At 50.6% G+C, this 19,284-nt stretch overlaps 1 protein-coding gene across 1 annotated transcript in view; it reads right to left on the reverse strand.

Moving 5' to 3' along the window:
- Positions 1-12,849, reverse strand: part of RSPH14 (radial spoke head 14 homolog) — a 79,859-nt gene extending 67,010 nt beyond the window's left edge. The window contains exons 1-4 of the mRNA XM_004467706.3: positions 12,758-12,849; positions 10,942-11,199; positions 9,616-9,718; positions 5,667-5,785 (exon numbers count right to left, since the gene is read on the reverse strand). Coding sequence (XP_004467763.2) covers positions 5,667-5,785; positions 9,616-9,718; positions 10,942-11,140 — 421 coding nt within the window. The 5' untranslated portion in view covers positions 11,141-11,199; positions 12,758-12,849. The remainder of the gene's footprint in view (positions 1-5,666; positions 5,786-9,615; positions 9,719-10,941; positions 11,200-12,757) is intronic.
- Between the last annotated feature and the right edge of the window lie 6,435 nt (positions 12,850-19,284).

Genomic DNA, 19,284 nt, shown 5'->3' on the forward strand with positions numbered 1-19,284 from the left:
CCACCCCCTTGGTGCTCCCAGGGTCTTTTCTGTGGAACAAGGGGGAGCTCATAGCAAAGGGAGCTGTGGCCAAACAGGCCCAGGACCACCGCCCTCACCCCCCAGCCGGACCCCGAGCTCAGGAGGAGGTGCCCCAGTGGGGACTGCAACCCTGGTCTCCAGCAGAGCCATCTGCCACCCTCCTGCCCCCCTGTGCTCCCCTCAGCCCCGTCCTGCCCTGCCCTAGCCCAGGCAGGAGAACACTCCAGTTTGGGGGACAGGCGGGTCTGGGTTCAAATTCCAACTCAGGCACTTTCTGGCTCTGTGTCCTTCAATATGAGTCTCAGTTTCCTCGTGTAAAAATGGGGCTCATAACACACATGTGATCCACTGTCATTACCTACTCAGGGGCCCCTTCCCAGGGCTCGACCCCCTGCAGTCGCTCCTTGCCTCTCCACCCTCCTCCACAGCCAGGCAGACAGGCCCCTTCGGGCTTATCAAGGTCCTCCCATAGCAGCCACAAATGTGAGCTCTGTTTTCCTCGTCTTGTTTCTTCAGTTGGCGGCTCCCTCATTTCCTACTGTGGTTAAGGCCCAGTATTATGAGCTGCTTTGCCATCAGTTAAAACCAGGAGGTCTAACCGCAGGTTCCCCTCCCCACTCTGCTCCCACAGATAATGTCCCTGAGTCAAACAACGCTCTTTGTCATGGGGACCTAAGGCAGTTCCTGTGCGTCCCTGAGTAGTGGATTTCAGATCCCTAGAAGCCGGGCGGATTATTCAGAGAAGCCAATCGCATTGTCACGCCAGGGGCAGGGACACCGCATCCTCTTGGCCATGCAGAGTTCACCTCCCCCTGTCCCTGGCATGTGTGGCACTGAGTGGCAGGCGGTGGCCTCTTCCCTGGGCTATGAGTGTGTGTGGTGAATAAACTCACCAAGTGTCAGATGTTGTGTGTATCCCTCACCCGCGCGTTGATGGGACAGTGATCAAAACGGCAGATGATGGCCAGCCCTGAAGAGCTGGCATTTCCTCCCCCTGGGACACGGGAGGCATCATTTGCCTGATGTCCCCCACACCCATGCCTGGACCACGCCTGGCCCTCCTGCACCAACACTGGAAGCTGTGCCCCTTTCCCCCACACCATCCACCTCCCCGGATGCTGATCTCAGCCAGGCACCTGCCCCGTCCCACCCTGGGCCAGGCTGTTTGGGTGGGCTGTTTTCAGATGGATTGTGCTTGGTTTCTGGGGCACCTGTAACAAAGATATAGATGTTCACTTTGTGTCAAGAGGCCAGGGGAACCCTCAGGGGCAAAGCAGCAAAGACACAGGGGACATGTGGGGGCCAGGCTGTCCCACCCCCAGGTGTGGAGGAGAGGGGCTGCTGGGCAGGTTTGCAGCCAGAGGCCGGAGCGGAGTGGGTCTGGAGGTGAGGCCTGGCCCATGGTGGTACGGGGCAGGTGCCCGCAGGGCACGGGGGGCGGGGGGATACATACACAAATCCTTTTTAAAAAAATTTGTGCAAAGCAGTCTCTGCCAAATTCATCCATTTACCCCACTGAATGCCATTTACTCACTGAGCACTAGACAGGGACTCAACCCAGGAGGGAAGCAGGTAAGGGTCGTGCAAGCAAGGACAGCTGGGAGTGGCTTCTGCACCCACGCCTCCTGCCATAGCCCCTTGGTGCCCTCCCCAAGGCCAGGCTGAGTCTCGGGTCAGGGACAGCAGGACCCAGCTGGCCTGTCACCCCAGGCAGCACCTGGCCTGAACCTCTCAGAGCCAGGCGCAGAGAGAGAGCAGGCTGGAGGAGAGGCTAGGCGGTCTCCTGAGGGTCTCCTCAGGGATGGAGACCACTGCCAGGGCCACGGCTGGCAGGGCCATAGGGCAGGACTTCCAGGGGCCCAAGGATGACACGCTGTACCCCAGAACTCTTGTTAGACATATCAGTGCCCACAGAGTGCCTGGCCACGGAGGAGTCCCGTTATCCCGTGGGGTTAAGAGGAGGGGCGAGTGAAAATGGAGAATCCACCAGCATCCTGGGCAACCACTCTTGGGCCACTGAGGGGGAGCCTGGGCTGGCACCCCTTGCATGGCCCTGGCCCCTTCAGTCCTGGCTGCCCTTCACTGGAGGCGGCCCCACCCCGGGGTATGAGAAGAGCCCAGAAGGAACCGCCGGACGCTGGCAAACAAGCAGTGGGCCTCTGGCGCTCCCTGCTGGCTGCATTAGAAACTGCCTGCAGCAAACGACTGGGCAGGGGACAGGGACTGAGGGTTGAGGGTGGGAAGACCTTACAAACACCCCACAATACAGATGAAGAAACGGAGGCCCTGTGGCTGGGGCTGAGAAAATGACCAACACGTGGGTGCCGGATGAATGGATAAGCACGTGGGTGGCTGTTGCTGGAAAGCAATTGACAGACGATCTTTAAAATACAAAACCTGCGAGACAACCTGCATGTGTGAGCTACGAACCACATGCCCAGCACCCTGCCGGGAAGGAGGGTACCACGTGCAGAAGGCCCTCCACTGTGGCCCAGGATAGAAACCTTACTAATGACCGCTGGTGCGTGCTGAGCACCAGCCGAGCTCCAGGAGTGGGCTGCCCTGGGTAAACCGCACAGCACCATGCCGTGGGGGATAGAGCCGAGCTGCGGGAGCAGGTGAGAGCAGAGCACACCCAGAGGCCCAGCAGGACACCTGGCACAGCCGCCCTGGCCAGCCAGCAGCAGGGGTGCCCAGGATGGACCTCCTGGGGTGCATGCTACACGGCCTGCCTCCCTGTCCCCCCAGGTCTGTTCCTCCTGGCTGCACCTCCCTCATTCTGGAAGCTTCACAGACCAAAGCAGGCCTGGAAAATCCTGTGGTAAAGGCCTCCCCCACCTACCACCACTATTGCCTCCCCGCTAAAAGAGGCATCTGCCTGTGTAGCTGGTCAGTTATGTGGACCCCTGCTCCTCACGGGGTCCCTGGTGCTTGTGGATTACAGAAAAGCCTGCAGAGAGGAGAGGGGGGGAGCTCATTCTACTGGAACCCAGATTAACCATCAGGGCAGTACTGGGTGGGCAAGAAGTCCTCACCCTAAACAGACAGACATCTGCTCCAGGTGACGTCACCACCTAACATGAAAAGCAAAACTCTTAAATAAACTTTTAGAAGAAGAAAATGCCGCAGAATAGCCTCATGGGCTCGAGATGAAGGTGGACTCTCTTAAACAGCAACGACGACAGCAACACAAAAGCACGACACGCACAGGAAAAAATCAATGAACAATGACGTTCGAATGAAAAGCCACTGGACTGATAAATATATAAGCAAATAAACAAAGTGAAGAGCCAGGCTAGCAGCCAGGACAGGGAATCCGCAGTGTATGTAACCAGTGAGAGAGGGCATCCAGGATAAATGAAACATTCCCCCAAATGAATGAAAGGTGGAAAATGACTCAGTAGAAGAAGTGAGGCACTGGACGGAAGGGAGACACGCCATCTCATCCATCGCAGGGAGCAGCAGAGTGATATGGCCGTGAGACCCCACTTCTTACCCGCTGGGCTATTGGCAAGGATGCAGGCAATGAGGGTTCTCCTCCCAGCTGGTGGGGACAGAGTTGGGCAGCCATCAGCACCCCCAGCAAAGCTGAAGACGTGTGTTCTCTGCGTTAACCGGGAAAACTGCCTGGGAAAGCCCACCCACCCGTCCTTCCACAGTGTAGGAGTGGGAACACTGACACACCTCCACCCCGGGGATTGGGATACGTTCAAACAACCGAAGGCCGTGCCACAGTTGAAATGAATGGAACAGAGCTCTGTGACGCAGCATGGGGACATCCCCAAAATATAACCCTATAGTTTTTAACCAGGAGGAGGATACATGCAGCATGATCCATTTATATTGGGTTTTCAAACAGACAAAGCAAGTTAGCTATATAAAATCTCTATATAATTACAATAAGTGGTAAAATCTAAAGACATGCATCAGGGATATAATCACCAAATTTGGGCTCGAGGGTGGGAGGGAGGGAGGAAATTTGCCTGTAACTGTGATGCTTTTAAACAAAAATCTCAAGCAAATATGAACCAGGGTGGAATGTTAAGATTTGGGAAAGCTGGGTGGTGGTACCTTGTGTTTGTTATCAGCGTGTCAGTATGATTCAGAATGTTTTCAATCAGTCACAATAATTTTAAGGACCCTGGGTGAGAACAAAAAGCTCCCAAGAATGAGGGGAAGTGATGCCTGCTTGCTCTTCAGGTGCCTGCATGGCAAGCACAGGTATTCACTTAGCTTGGTGCCAAGCTCGGGTCCTACACAGAGACACCCCAATACCTGAGGGACTTTCAACTCTGGCAGCACCTAAGTATCTCCCAGGGTGCATTTAAGAAATCTGTTTGCAGGGAAACGGACTTTGGCCCAGTGGTTAGGGCGTCCGTCTACCACATGGGAGACCCGCGGTTCAAGACCCGGGCCTCCTTGACCCGTGTGGAGCTGGCCATGCGCAGTGCTGATGCGCGCAAGGAGTGCCGCGCCACGCAGGGTGTCCCCCGCGTAGGGGAGCCCCACGCGCAAGGAGTGCACCCATAAGGAGAGCCGCCCAGCGTGAAGGAGGGAGCAGCCTGCCCAGGAATGGCGCCGCCCACACTTCCCGTGCCGCTGTCGACAACAGAAGCAGACAAAGAAACAAGAAACAAGATGCAGCAAAAAGACACAGAAAACAGACAACCGGGGGAAGGGAGGGGAATTAAATAAAATAAAAAAATAAATCTTTAAAAAAAAAAAAAAAAGAAATCTGTTTGCAGAGCCCCACCTCCAGAGACTGATTCTGTTGGTCCGGGATGGGGCCAGGGAGAGAGTGGTCTTTTTCAAAAGACCAGGTGGTAGTTAATTTCATGTGTGGACTTGGCTAGGTTATGGTATCCATTGTTTGGTCAAGCAAGCACTGGCCTGGTTGTTACTGAAAGGATATTTCATAGAAAGGACTTGCATCTATAATCAGTTGATTGCATCTACTGCTGATTGCATCTACAATCAACAAAGGATATTGCCCTCAGCAATGTGTGGAGTTTCCTAACCAATCAGTTGGAGGTGTTAAAAGCCAGAACTGAGGATTCTGGAAATCAGAAGATGAATTTGGACTCAACTTCAGCATTGGCTCTTGCCAGAATTTCCAACCAGTTGGTTCCCACTGGGAAATTTGGACTAAGTTAGCCTTTATTTAGCATCACTTTATCAGAATTTCCAGATTGTGGCCTGCCCTATGGAATACAGATTTGCCAGTTCCCAAGGTTATGTGAGCCAATTCTTTACAATAAACCTCTTACTATTTAGGTATAATATATGCACACATCTAGTCCAACTCCTAGGCTATGAATTCTGTTTGTCCACCTTTAATTTCAACCTTCAAAGCTCATGTCCTGCCTCTTGGAACTCGTTCCCCATTTTAAAATGCTTGTTGCATCCCACGAGAAGGCAGGTAGCCATCTGACACAAGTCTCACCCTCTCACTGCAGTCAGCAGGTGGCCACCACCCTGGACTCTGCACCAAGTTGGCAGGAGCAGTCAGCTCCAGGTCAGGCCTGCATTATACCTTACAAATGCAATAGGGACCCTGATCTGTACCACGGAACACATCTGACCTGGACAGAAGCCCAAAAGTCAACCAAAAGGCCCAAGAGATCCTTGAGCCGGTCCAAGCCTACCTGAAGGCAGCTGTGCCAGGTGCTTGAATGCAAGGTGCATGTTTTCCCGGCAGAGCGACTGGGGGTCGTCCAGCAGTAAGGACAGGGCCATGATGATGCCGTGGTTTAGAAAGCCATCTCTAGGGGAGAGAAGGTAGGCGAAACATAACTAAGGACAGGGGACTCTCAAGTCCAGAGAGGACCAAAGAAGTGCCAATTGCTCCCTCCCCTTCTCCTGGAGTCAGAATCTCATGCTAGCTAAAGCAGACAGCATGCCTTTGGCTTGGAGAGAGAAGACAACGCTCAGTGGACAGCGCATTATGGAACACGGGGGAAAACGGACTTGGCCCAGTGGTTAGGGCATCCGTCTACCACATGGGAGGTCTGCGGTTCAAACCCCGGGCCTCCTTGACCCATGTGGAGCTGGCCCATGCGCAGTGCTGATGCGCGCAAGGAGTGCCGTGCCACTCAGGGGTGTCCCCCACGTAGGGGAGCCCCACGCGTAAGGTGTGCACCCTAAGGAGAGCCGCCCAGCGTGAAAGAAAGTGCAGCCTGCCCAGGGATGGCGCTGCCCATACTTCCCGTGTAGCTGACGACAACAGAAGCGGACAAAGAGACAAGATGCAGCAAATAGACACAGAGAACAGAAAACCGGGGGGGGGGGGGAATTAAATAAATAAATAAATCTTAAAAAAAAAAAACATTATGGAACACGGTGGAACTGTGAGATCCCTTGCCATCAAACAGCTCTGCCCCTTCCTGGTTGGGGACTCAGCCTCTGGCTCCTTGTGCCCCTGGATATTTTCTTTTTCGCTCTTCTGAGCCTCAGACCCATAATATGTAAAATGGGGGTGAGGCAGAAGACGCTCATAAGGGACCTCCCGGGACTGAACTGCTGAGTTCCTGGTGCTCCTCCATCTGCCAGGCACGTGCCCACTGATGGGTGCTTCCAGGGAAGTGAGCTCTGCCCTGCAGCCCCTTGTGACCTCACCAGCTAAGTTGAGAGCTTGCAGCAGCCAGCGTCTTGCCTCCAAACCTATGTGTCCCTGCTATGCTTGTTGTTATAATTATGTAAGTTAATTAAAATATTAGGTAAACCAATTAGATGAGTGAAAAGGTCCCTCTCCCCCTGTGAAAACAAAGCTGAAGGTTTGGGGAAGACTCAAAAGTGAGTTTCTAAAAAAAATGAGAGGGGAGTGGATGTAGCTTAAGTAGTTGAGCGCCTGCTTCCCATATACAAAGTCCCAGGTTCAATCCCTGGTACCTCCTAAAAACAAAGAAACAAATGAAAAAACCAACTCTCATTGGGGAGCAGATGCAGCTCAGTGGTTGTGCGCCTGCTTCCCATGTATGAGTATAAGGCCCTGGGTTCAATCTCTGGTACCTCCCTAAAAAAAATTAATTACGAAAATAAAAAATAAAAAAAGTGAGATGCTGGGAAAATCCTCTAGAAAGTTTTGGCATGCAGCTTGCTTCATTAAGTCTCTGAGTTCTCATTCTGCTTTAAAGTGAAAGCTGCAAATCAGATGATGAAATAGGTGCGTTTGAGGGAAAAAAGATTATAGGAAACACCAACAAATGGGCCCATAGCCATGGCAAGGCCTGGGTCCCACGTGAAGACTAGTGATAGGATGGAGCAAGCATCTCTTTGGAGGTTTCAATGAACTATTTAAATGTAACTAAATGTTGCACACACATTTCCCTGCTTTATAAGCCTGCTTTATAACCACTTCTTTGTTTTCATTTCCTTGCTTGCTCAAGCATATGCCATGCAAAGCGTTGGCTTAAACAATGGGAATTTAATGGCTTATAGGTGTGAGGCCAGGAAAAAGTCTAAATCAAAGCATCATCAAGGCCATGCTTTTCCCCCAAAGACCGGCCCTCTGCGGCTGGATGCCAGCCATCCTTGGTCCTCAGCTCCTCTGTCACACGGCAGTGCACATGGTGGCCTCTCCTGGCCTCTCCATTCTCTTGCCAGGTTCTGCTGGATTTCAGCTTCTTCCTTTCCATGGCTTTCTCTCTTTATCTGACTGAATTTTATTCTGTTTATAAGGGACTCCAGTAATAGGATTAAGACTCATCTTGACTGAGGTGGGCCACACCTTAACTGAAATAACTTTATCAAAAATTCCTACTTAGAATTCGTTCGCACCCATGGGAATGGATTAGGTTTAAGAACACGTTTTTCTGAGGGTACCTAAAGCTCCAAACCACCGCACTGACCAACTGCTGGGCCCAGGAACATCTGCTAAGAGGGCTTCGGTACTCATCTCATGACTGGTTTTGGGGATAAATGAGAACTTGTACGTGAAACCCTTAGCCCAGTGCCCAGCACACAGGAAATGCCCAATAAATTGTGTTACTGACACGTTGGTTAGGGCTCAGCCCTATGGTGTGTTCTGAATTTGTTCTGGAAGAAGAAAATCATACTTGCTGAGGCCTTCTGCTATACGTTGGATTTTGTATCCTCCCAAAAAGATGCTACATTCCTTATTTGGAAAAAGGGTTATTGCAGGTGGAATTAGTTAAATGAAGATGTGGTCATACTGGAGTATGACCAGTGTCCTTATAAGAAGGAGAGAAGAGACACAGACATACAAGGGGAGAATGCCACAGGATGATGGTGGCAGAGGCTGAAATGCTGTGGCTGCATGGAATACCAAGGGAGGCCAGGCAACCCCAGAAGCTGGAAGCTGGAAGAGGCTCCTTGACAGGGGTGTGGCTGTGCTAACACCTTGATTTTGGACTTCCAGTCTCCAGAACTGAGACAATGCATTTCTGTCGTTTTAAGCTGCCCAGATCATGGGACTTTGTTATGGTAGCCACAGGAAATGAAACCCCCTTTCCTGACTACCCTGCACATGGTACCCCATTATCCTCAATCAGAGCCCACACACAGATTCCATCACACACATACTCTGCAATTACTTTGTAAATGTGGTCACATTTACCTGGAGAGCCTCTGCCTCCCACACTAGCAGGCAAGCTCCAGAGGGGAGGTTGAATTATGTAGCCCAATGTAGACATGTTTTTCACCCCAAGCCGCATTCCTGTGGGTGTGAATCCATTGTAAATAGGGCCTCCTGAAGATGTTATTTTTGGGTAAGGTGTGGCCCCACTGAATGAGGGTGGATCTTAATCTGCATTACTAGAGACTTTATTAAGAGAAAGCCACTGGGAGGAGCAAGAAGCTGGAAGTCAGTGAAAATCAGGAAGAGAGAGGAGAGGAAATTGTCATGTGATGGGAAAGTCAAGGTATCCCAATCACTGGCAAGTTGGTATCAGAATGCCACGGCCTTCTGGAAGAAAGCAAGCCTTGCCCATATCTTGAGGTTGGACTTCTGGCCTCTGAAACCATGAGTCAATGAAATGCTTGTGATAGGGGAGAGCAACTGATCACCCACCTCCCACATGGGAGGTCCGGGTTCGGTTCCGGTGCCTTCTAAAGAAGACAAACAATGAACAGACAATGAGCAGACATGGAGCAAAAACAATGGGCAAACAACAAGCAAACAGTAAGTGCAAACAACGAGCAAACAGACAAGGAAGGCATCTCAGGAGAGGGGTGGAATGCTTGTGAAAGCAGCTGAGGCAAACTCAGACAGTTGCCCTGCCGACAACTTGACTTTGGACTTCTAGGTTCCAGAATAGTGAGAGCATGAGTTGCTGTTGCTGTGAGCCACCAGTGTGGGACAATTTGTTACAGCAGCTCTCGGAAACTAATGGAAACTTCAAAGTGTGAAACTCGGAGTGGGAATGAATGATCTGGAACAGAGAGTCCCATTAGGCTCCCACAGAGGCAACCCAAACCACCCCCACCAAGAGCCCTGTTCTGGGCAAACGGACCTTCCACCAAAGACCAGGGCCACAGATGAAAATTCAGAACACTCAAGGTCATTCTAGGGCATGCCAACCCTGGGGTGAAGCGCAGCTCTAAAGCCTGGGACTGGTTTCAGGGACTGCGGCCCACCTGCCCACGTTGTGGGTCGCCATGATGTGAAGCACCTCGGTGGCCTTGATCCGGACCAGGCTGTCTCTGTCCTTCAGTAAAGCCTTCAGGCTCTCCAGGCAGCCTGTGAGGCAGAGAGACCTTTCAGCATTTGCCAGTCTCGGAAATTGACTCACAAATCGTTAATGTTGGGCAACAGGAAGGGACTAGGGGCTCTGCAGCTTTGCGGCAAATCACATCGGTTACCGCATATTTCTGTGTTACCAAATAGGGTACTCTGCATGCTGGAAAGGCTCCTGTACCCAGAGACCACCTCCTCTTGCCCTCCGCGTGCAAGTCCCCGCATGCTTTCTACCAGTACCTTCTCTCGCAGTCCGCCATGGGGCTAAAAAATTGACCTCTGCATTTGGAGAGAACTGGGATCAAATCCAACCCCCCAGGGAGCAGATGTGGCTCAAAGTTCAGTGCCTGCTTCCCACATATGAGGGCCCGGGTTTGGTTCCCAGTGCCTCCGAAAAACCAACCAACAATCAAGCAAACAAATGAAAAAACCAACTCAGGGGAGCCAATGTGGCTCACTCGGTTGAGGGCCGGCTTCCCATATATGAGGTCCCAGGTTCAATCCCCAGCCTTGGTACCTCAAAAAAAAAAAAAAAAAATCCCAATCTGGTCCGGGCTAGTCACATGACCCCAAGTGGGGCACACCTAGGGTTGCCAGATTTAGCAAAGAAAAATCCTGCTGTATTTATTTATCTGGGAATCTGGGACCCACACCCCTTCTCAGAACCTTGGTTTTCTTGCCGATTGAGGATGCTCTCTTCCTTGCAGGGTAGCTGGAGGATGGCGGTGGGGCTGTGGCCTCTAGTCAGGCTTACTACACCCAGTGTTCAAGGCCCATGTTGGGACCACTGCCTCCTCTGGAATTAAGCCAGCCTTTGAGATAAGGCCGGAGAGGAGGGGAGGAGTAGCTGTTCACCCGCCTTATGCCTGACCTGAATATGGAGCCCTGGGAAAGGGGCAGACATGCCATCAAACTCCTCTCGACTCTCGTATTGATAATTAATTGATGTGGGAGACCACGGGCACATCCCAGACACAATGCATGGTTTCAGCAGGGCTTGTGCCCGTCTTTTGTGACAGCCTGGGGGATGACACAGATTCACGGGGCTGGTGGGTGGACCTGTGGCTGGCCGGCTGGTTGAGGTCATGGGTTGTGGTCAGCACGAGTGGTGACCCACTAGGAGGGATGCTGGGCAGGGCGATGTCTCAGTCCCTCCCCACCACGAGCCGCTCTGTGTCTGTCCATGTGGACCCCAGTCCTGGCCACCTGGGCTGTGATGTTCTCACCTATGCTGATGGCCTCATAGACGTACTCAGGGTCATGCATGAGGTCACATAGGGCAATGAGGGCTTTCTGCCGCGTCAGCAGGTCCTCCGACTGCAGCTCCTCGTTCAGCTTGGGCAGGGCCCGACAGCCATAGGCAATGGCTGCCTTGGTGGGGTTGATGTCGGGGGGCAGGTACTTGGAGATTCGGGCATGGGCCATGGTTCTATGTCAGCAGACGGCGACTCCCCAGCTTTCAGAACAAAGCTCTGCAGAGAAGACTGGTGGAAAGAACCCCAAAGCTGTCATCATTTGTACTGTGATTCAGAAGCTACTCCCCACTGGATCTTCAAAACTACCTCTGAGGGCAGCAGGATGGGTATGTTTACTTCCATTTTACAGATGAGCAAACTGAGGCAATGAAGGAACTTATTCAAGGTTGTGGCACAGGTAAGGAAAGGCCCAGACTGGGTGGGAACTCGGGAGTTCCCACATATGCAAAGGTGCTTAAAAACAGGTGAAACCACTCATATCACAGGTTGGTTCTTCAAAGACACCGAAAGGAACAAGCAAATACTAAGGGGGTGGCTACATTTAGTGGTTATCGTGTACCAGCAATATCTAGGGTCTAACTCAGCCACCCCATCATAAGGAGACTTGCATTAGCTCCATTTTACAGATGAGGACACTGAGGCTCAGGTCAAGGAGCTAGCTGCTAAGTATAGCAGCTCCATATCTAGTTCACTCACCCATTGTGGACCCACTCATCTGACAAAAAGAAATGTTTGAGAGCAAGCAAGGTTAAAGGACAAGTATTTTTTTTACTGTAAGATGATTTTTTAAAATATGCATTTTATTACAGAAGTTGTGAATTTACAAAACAATCATGCACATGTGTAGAATTCTCATACAACCCTTCACCAACACACCACACCATTGTGGAACATTTATTATAGACTATGAGACAATATCATCAGACTATCACCACTAACTAGGGTCCATAGTGTACATTTGGCATATTTTTTCCATACCCCCTATTATTAACACAGTACATGTTTGGCATTGATGCAAGAATATTATCGCTGTTAACTATAGTCCACAGATTACATTAATTGTATTTTCCCCATGCTTCTCCACCTTCCCACCACCCTGCACTAGTGACGTACATCTGATCCGTTCTAGTGCACAGAAGGACATTCTTGCGTGTGTACTATTAACCACAATCCTCGTCCACCTCTGGGTTCACTGTGTTATTCAGGCCCTAGATTATTCTCCAGCTTTCTTTCAACTGACATTTACATCCCTAGACCACCCTTTTCAGCCACAATCAAAGGGCAATGTATTTTTATTCCACACACTGAGTAGCTCTAGGCAGTGTGCTTCAAAAGGTAAGAAGAGGTTCCAGACCCAGGCTATGTGGGTTCAAACCCCGTGGCAAGTCATATTACGTCTTAACACACGAACCTGGCCCTCCTGGGGCTCGGGATGTGTCGCTGTGATTATTATTATCGTAGCTGATAGCGCGTTTAGTCACGGTGACAGGCCGCAGCCCTGGGAATCTCCTCCAGTAAAGGAGGTGAGCAGGAACCAGGTGACAAGGGGAAGAGAGGGGCCGGGCTGGGAGGGACGCGACCGTTTCTAGCCGGGGATCCCCTTGCCGGGAACGAAGGGCGCTGGGGACAGGGGCGGGCCTCCTCTAGGGGGCGCGGGCTGCGGGAGCCAAGCCGCCGAGCACCGAGCGCGCCTGGTGGTGTGGGGGCGCGAGCCCCGTGAGAAGGGACTGGGTGGGTCTGGGGGCGTCCCCTTGTCCTCCGGGCCCCTGTCCGGCCGCCGCCTCACCTGCCTCGGCGCGCGCGCAGTCTCCCGGCGCCCGCCAGCAGGCTGAGCTCGCCCGTTGCCAGGCGACCTGGTTGCCAGGCAACCCCGGCGGCGTCTGAGCGGCCCGGCGCACTCGGCGCCCACTGCGCTGACGCGAGCAGTCCGGGCTAAGGCTGGCTGCTACATCCGGACTAAATCATAGTTTAAAGGGTTTCTGTGGGAGCGAAAGCGGCCCTGGTGTGAAAGAGATTTGTTTTTGGTAAAGAAGGGCTGGGCAGTGACTTATTCAGGCCTTTCTCTCTTCTGGCCCTTTGCATGTTCCAGTTTAGGAACCAGAACCTCAGAGAAGTAGTTTTCCTCCAAATCTTACAGGCTGGAATCAGGATTGTCTGGTCCTGGCCAGCGCCCTCGGCTCTGCTCCCAAGACACTGATGGCCAGAGCACTCTTTACTTAAAGCCTGCAGGATAAATTAATATATTTTTCTAGGTGAAGAAATATACATGGCAGTATTCAGTGTTCCAGGAACATGATGTATGCAGACTACTCTCAAATGTTTAAAAAATAGATAAATAATAGCTAGGTAGAGAGAATGAAATAATAAATAATAAATGTCAGAATGTTAAAAGTTGGGAAATCTGGGTATCTGGGTAGGAGATATATTGGAGTTTTCTGTATTGGTTTTGTATTTATTTTTGTTTTTTTTTTAGATTTATTATTTATTTATTTATTTCCACCCCACCCCCACCTCCCTTGTTGTTTATGCCTGCTCGTTGTGTGCTCATCTTTTTGGAGGCACCTGAACCCAACCCGGGACCTCCCATGTGGAAGGGAGGTGCCTAATCGCTTGAGCCTCCTCTGCTTCCTCCTTTGTTGTCTCTCATTGTGTTTTCCTCCTTTTGTCTCTTTTTTGCATATCTTGGTGCTTCAGCTCACCACGCTGGCCCGTGGCATCAGCTCGCTATCTTGCTTGTCTTCTTTAGGAGGCACCAGAAACTGAACCCAGGACCTCCCATTTGGTAGATTCACTTGAGCCAAATCTGCTTCCCAGTTTTGTATTATTTTTGCTATTGTCCTATAAATTTGAAATTATTCCAGAATAAGAAGTTAAAAAAAAAGCACACAGAACCAACCATCACCTGCATAAAATGTCCTATTCTTGGGACCGAGTTAAACTCCCAGTCTGCCACTCGAGACCCTGGGACACAGGGTTCCTGATGGCCTTAGCCTCCTCTGGCCATAGCAGACTCCCTCTCAATCCCCCAAAAGCCACTCTCTCCCTTAGCCTGGGCCGCCTGTAACACCACCCATCTCTTTGCTCCTCAGGACAAAATTTGGTGACCACTTCCTCCGTGAAGCCTTCCACCATCTCCTGTTAGTCTCACTACAATCCCTTGAAGTAGATAGTTGGGTTTATTCTAAGTGGAGGCACTTAGACCAACTCACTCCTTAGAACCAGCCCTTAGCAGTGAAAAGTCAGGAACAAAGGGATTGTTTTAATTACCTCCTCTTTGCCCCATTGACCGGGAGGGTTTCCCCCCCTAGGCTTATTGGGATGGCTGAACAGGGTCACATGAGAGCTAACTTTGTAGTAGCAGAAGGAAAGGGTGCCCAGTGGTTCCTGTGGGAGGATGTGATTGGCTTGTTTGAATAATTCTATGGACTGTCAGGGAATTCAGGGATCAGGAGGAACTGCATTTGGTTCCCACGATAAGGACTAGGGGAGCAGAGTGGGCAAGGGAACTCACAGTTAAGCCATTTGAGGTGCTCTTGATTTTAACAGATGTCAAGGCAGTTCATGATATTGAGCCTTAAATTGTAGGCATCAAGCATTAGTCCCAATCCATTTAGCTTTGAATCGAAAAAGTTGACTTCATCTGTGTGCCAAGGATCCCCTATTGTGATGCAGAGCTCGGTCCTCATATGCTAGCCTTCAAGGGACCAAGTCATGAATCCTAAAAAGCATCTGTGGCAGTTTGAGGTTATTTATTAATCCCCAAAAGAGAAAGATTGTTTGTAAACGAATCTATTCTGGCTGTGATACCCTTTGATTATATTGGATTCAGTCGAGGGGCCCTTGATTAAATTACCTGTTAAGATTAGGGCTTTGATTCAACCACATCAGTAAGGCGTGACTCTGGTTGAGTCCCTGCTCCTTTGGTGGGCCTATATAAATGGACACTCACTCAAAAAGACACACGGAAGAGGAAACAACTTTGTAATTTTGTTCCTGCCATTTGACAGAAAGAAGGGTCAAACAGATAACATAACAGTGAGCTCTGTCATGTTTGATCTTGGGGCCTCGGGGAGAAATGAGCCAAGAGACCAGGAGAGGTCCACGACCATCTTGCTTCAACACATGGAAACTGGCTTTAGTGAGAAAATAACCTTGAGTTTGACTCTTTAGGGCCTTGTAACTGTAAGCCTTTACCCCAAATAAATACCCTTTATAAAAGTCAACAGATTTCTGGTATTTTGCATCAGTACCCCTTTGGGAGGCTAATATAGCATCAAAAGTGTTTCAATTCTAGTTGTAGCTCACTAGGCAAATCTGTTTGGATAGTTGAGCCTTAGTGTCCTTGACTGTGAAATAAGATACTGAATCAAGTAGGTTCTCAAATTTGGGAACCCATGGGAAACGGACTTGGCCCAGTGGTTAGGGCGTCGGTCTACCACATGGGAGGTCCGCGGTTCAAACCCCGGGCCTCCTTGACCCGTGTGGAGCTGGCCCATGCGCAGTGCTGATGCGCGCAAGGAGTGCCGCGCCACGCAGGGGTGTCCCCCGCCTAGGGGAGTCCCACGCGCAAGAAGTGCATCCATAACGAGAGCCGCCCAGTGCAAAAGAAAGTGCAGCCTGCCCAGGAATGGCGCCGCCCACACTCCCGTGCTGCTGACGACAACAGAAGCGGACAAAGAAACAAGACGCGGCAAAAAGACACAGAGAACAGACAACCGGGGGGAGGGGGGGAATTAAATAAATAAATAAATCTTAAAAAAAAAAAATTTGGGAACCCAGGTGCTATCCTCATCTAACAAGGGCCCCTGGAAGCCATCTAACCCTACACACCTCACACTTTCCAAAAAGAAATTAGCTCAGAGACTCAGGTAGCTTATCAACAGCCATGAATTAAGGAAATTAATTTTGTTGATGAGCTCTAGAAGCCCAATGCATACTACTCAGACAGGATTACATTCAGAATTATGCAGTTTAAGGTCAGTAGATGGTAGGCGTGTAAATCTCCTGTCACTGCAGGTTGTTTGACTCCAATCAGAGGCCAACACTACAGCAAGAATCCTTGAGCATTGTCTTAATTTGCCATGGGGCTCCTAATGCAAAGTACCAGAAATGGATTGGTTTTTATTTATTTTTATTTTTTTAAAAGATTTTATTTATTTCTCCCCCCACCCCCGTTACCCCCATTGTCTGCTCTCTGTGTCCACTCACTGTGTGTTCTTCTGTGTCTGCTTGTATTCTCATTAGGTGGCTCTGGGAACCGATCCTTGCATCTTACAGACTGGGAGAGAGACAATTTCTCTCTTGCGCCACCTCAGCTCTCTGTTCTGCTACATCTTCTTATTTTCTCTCCACTGTATCTCTTGTTGCATCATCTTGCTGTGCCAGTTCTCCACATCTGCCAGCACTCCTGTGTGGGGTGGCTTTCCCGCGCTGGGCAGCACTCCTATGCAGGGCAGCACTCCTGCATGGGGTGGCATTCCCGCGTGGGCCGGCACTCCGTGTGGGCCAGCTGGCCATGTGGGCCAACTTGCCCTCACCAGGAGGCCCTGGGCATCAAACCCTGGACCTCCTATATGGTAGACAGGAGCCCAATTGGTTGAGCCACATCTGTTCCCCTGGATTGGCTTTTATAAGGGAATTTTATTTAGGGTAGAAGCTTACAATTCTGAGGCTGTGAAATATCCAAATCAAGGCACCATCAGAGATGCTTTCTCACCAGTCAGCTACTGTTGATCCTGGTATCTTGCCTTGTGGGGACCAGGCACATGGCAGGGCTCCTTTCCTCAGCTAAATGAGCTGCTCCGTGGGCCCAGCCCCTCGGGGGCCTCTCTCCCTGCCTCTCTGTTCTGCTGGTTCCAGACTCCAGGACCTCTCTCTGCCTCCTGAGGCATCTCTGTTTTTCTGCAGCTGTGGGCAAATCTGGAGTCCCTTCTCTCAAAAAGGTAGAGCTCCTTCTTGCCTGTGTGTCTCTCACTGTGTCTCTACCTTTTTTATCAGACCCAGCAAAAGAATCTGATAAAAAGTCACACCTCCCTGACATAGTCCAATCAAAAGGGTCTCACAGCTGCAGGAATGGATTAATTCAAAAACATAATCCTTTTCTTTTTAGGATTCATAAAAGAATTTCAAACGGTCCCAGGCAGAAAGGAAGAGGTATCTGTGGGAGAGACAGCAAAGCACATGAAAATATATCAGGGCTGACCTGGAGAGACAGAGAGGAGGGTTTTTATTGTATCCTCTGCGTCCCAAATTGCTTCTTTTCATTTTAGATATTTCTTGAGTAGGCATAGTATGCATTTTTGAGGAAAATTCAAAAAGTGTGCAAGTAAAATGTCTCTCTCCCCTCTGGGTCTCCAACCAATGGGTTGCCCTGCCCTGAGGCAACCACTGGTAGCTTTCTAGACATAATTTTTATACAAGCAAATATGATTCACTTTTTCTTAATTAAGGTAAAATTCACATAACCTAAAATGCACCCCCTTTAACCATTTCAAGTGTACAATTCATGAGTCCCACTTATTTATTTATTTGTTTATTTTATGGTACCAGAACCAGGGAGTGAGCCTAGGACCTCCTCATGCGTGGGAAGTCAACGCTTAACCACTAAGCCACATTGGCTCCCCTGAGGTTTTTTTGTTTGTTTGCTTGTTGTTTGGTTTTTGTTTTCAGGAGGCACTGGGGACTGAACCTGGGACCTCTCGTGTGGGAAGGAGGTGCTCAACCGATTGAGTCACATCCATTCCCCAAGTACCACTTACTTTTTTTTTTAAAGAGTTATTATTTTTAAAATTTATTTCTCTCCCCTTCCCCCCCCTCCCTGCTGTCTGCTCTCTGTGTACATTTGCTGTGTGATCTTCTGTGTCTGCCTGTATTCTTGTCAGTGGCACCAGGAATTTGTGTCTCTTTTTTGTCGTGTCATCTTGCTGTGTCAGTTCTCCGTGTGTGCAGCGCCACTCCTGGGCAGGCTGCGTTCTTTTCACGCAAGGTGGCTCTCCTTGCAGGGCACACTCCTTTCATGTGGGGCATCCCTATGTGGCAGGCACCCCTGCGTGGCACAGCACTCCTTGTGCGCATCAGCACCACACATGGGCCAGCTCACCACATGGGTCAGGAGGTCCTGGGTTTGAAACCTGGACCTCCCATGTGGTAGGCAGATGCTCTATCAGTTAAGCCAAATCTGCTTCCCCCACTTACTTTTTTTTCCCTAAGATTTGTTTTTTATTTATTTCTCTCCCCTTCCCGCCCCACCCCCCGCCCAGTTGTCTGCTCTGTCCATTCGCTGTGTGTTCTTCTGTGTCCGCTTGTATTCTTGTCAGTGGAACCCGGAATCTGTGTCTCTTTTTCATTTCGTCATCTTGCTGCGTCAGCTCTCTGTGTGTGCGGCGCCATTCCTGGGCAGGTTGCACTTTTTTTCACACTGGGCAGCTCTCCTTACGGGGTGCACTCCTTGCACGTGTGGCCCCCCTATGTGGGAATCTGTGTTTTGTTGTTGTTGTTGTGTCATCTTGCTGTGTCAGCTCTCTGTGTGTGCGGCGCCATTCCTGGGCAGGCTGCACTTTCTTTCACGCTGGGCGGCTTTCCATATGGGGCGTACTCCTTGCGCGTGGGTCTCCCCTATGCGGGGGACACCCCTGCGTGGCAGGGCACTCCTTGCGCGCATCAGCACTGCGCATGGGCCAGCTCCACACGGGTCAAGGAGGCCCAGGGTTTGAACCGCGGACCTCCCATGTGGTAGACAGACGCCCTAACCACTGGCCAAGTCCACTTCCCCTAACCTCAGCTTAATATAACTAATTACCTCTCCAGCGACTGTATTCCAAGGTCCTGGGGGTTAGTACTCCAACAGATCTTTTGGGGGAACACAATTCAACCCTCCACAGAATGGTTAGGGGAAGCCTCATGGAGAGGTGACATTTGCACAGCCCTGCAGGAGGGGAGGGAGAGAGCTATGTGGGCATCTGGGGGGGCAAAGCACGCCAGGCCTGGCGTGTTGGAGGAACTGCAAGGAGACCAGAGGAGGGGGTGCATGAAGCAGTAGAGGCGGTAGGAGAGGAAATGGGGCGGGGGCAAACCACGTGGGGTCTTTTGGGCCGTCGTAAAGACTTTATTAATGTGAGAGATATGAGGTGGCATTGGACGGTTTGGAGCCGAGGGCTGACATGATTTGTATTTTACTGAAGCCGCTGAGATGGGAATAGAGTGGAGGAACCAAGGGTGAAAGCCAGGGAGACCAGTTAAGGAAAGAGGAAGATGGCCTGTACTAGAACGATGCCAGTGAAAGAAGGGAAGAGAGAACGAATGCTGGACAAAATG

Source organism: Dasypus novemcinctus, chromosome 19 (genome assembly GCF_030445035.2).
Source record: "Dasypus novemcinctus isolate mDasNov1 chromosome 19, mDasNov1.1.hap2, whole genome shotgun sequence".
In the NCBI taxonomy this organism is placed as follows: Eukaryota; Metazoa; Chordata; class Mammalia; order Cingulata; family Dasypodidae; genus Dasypus; species Dasypus novemcinctus.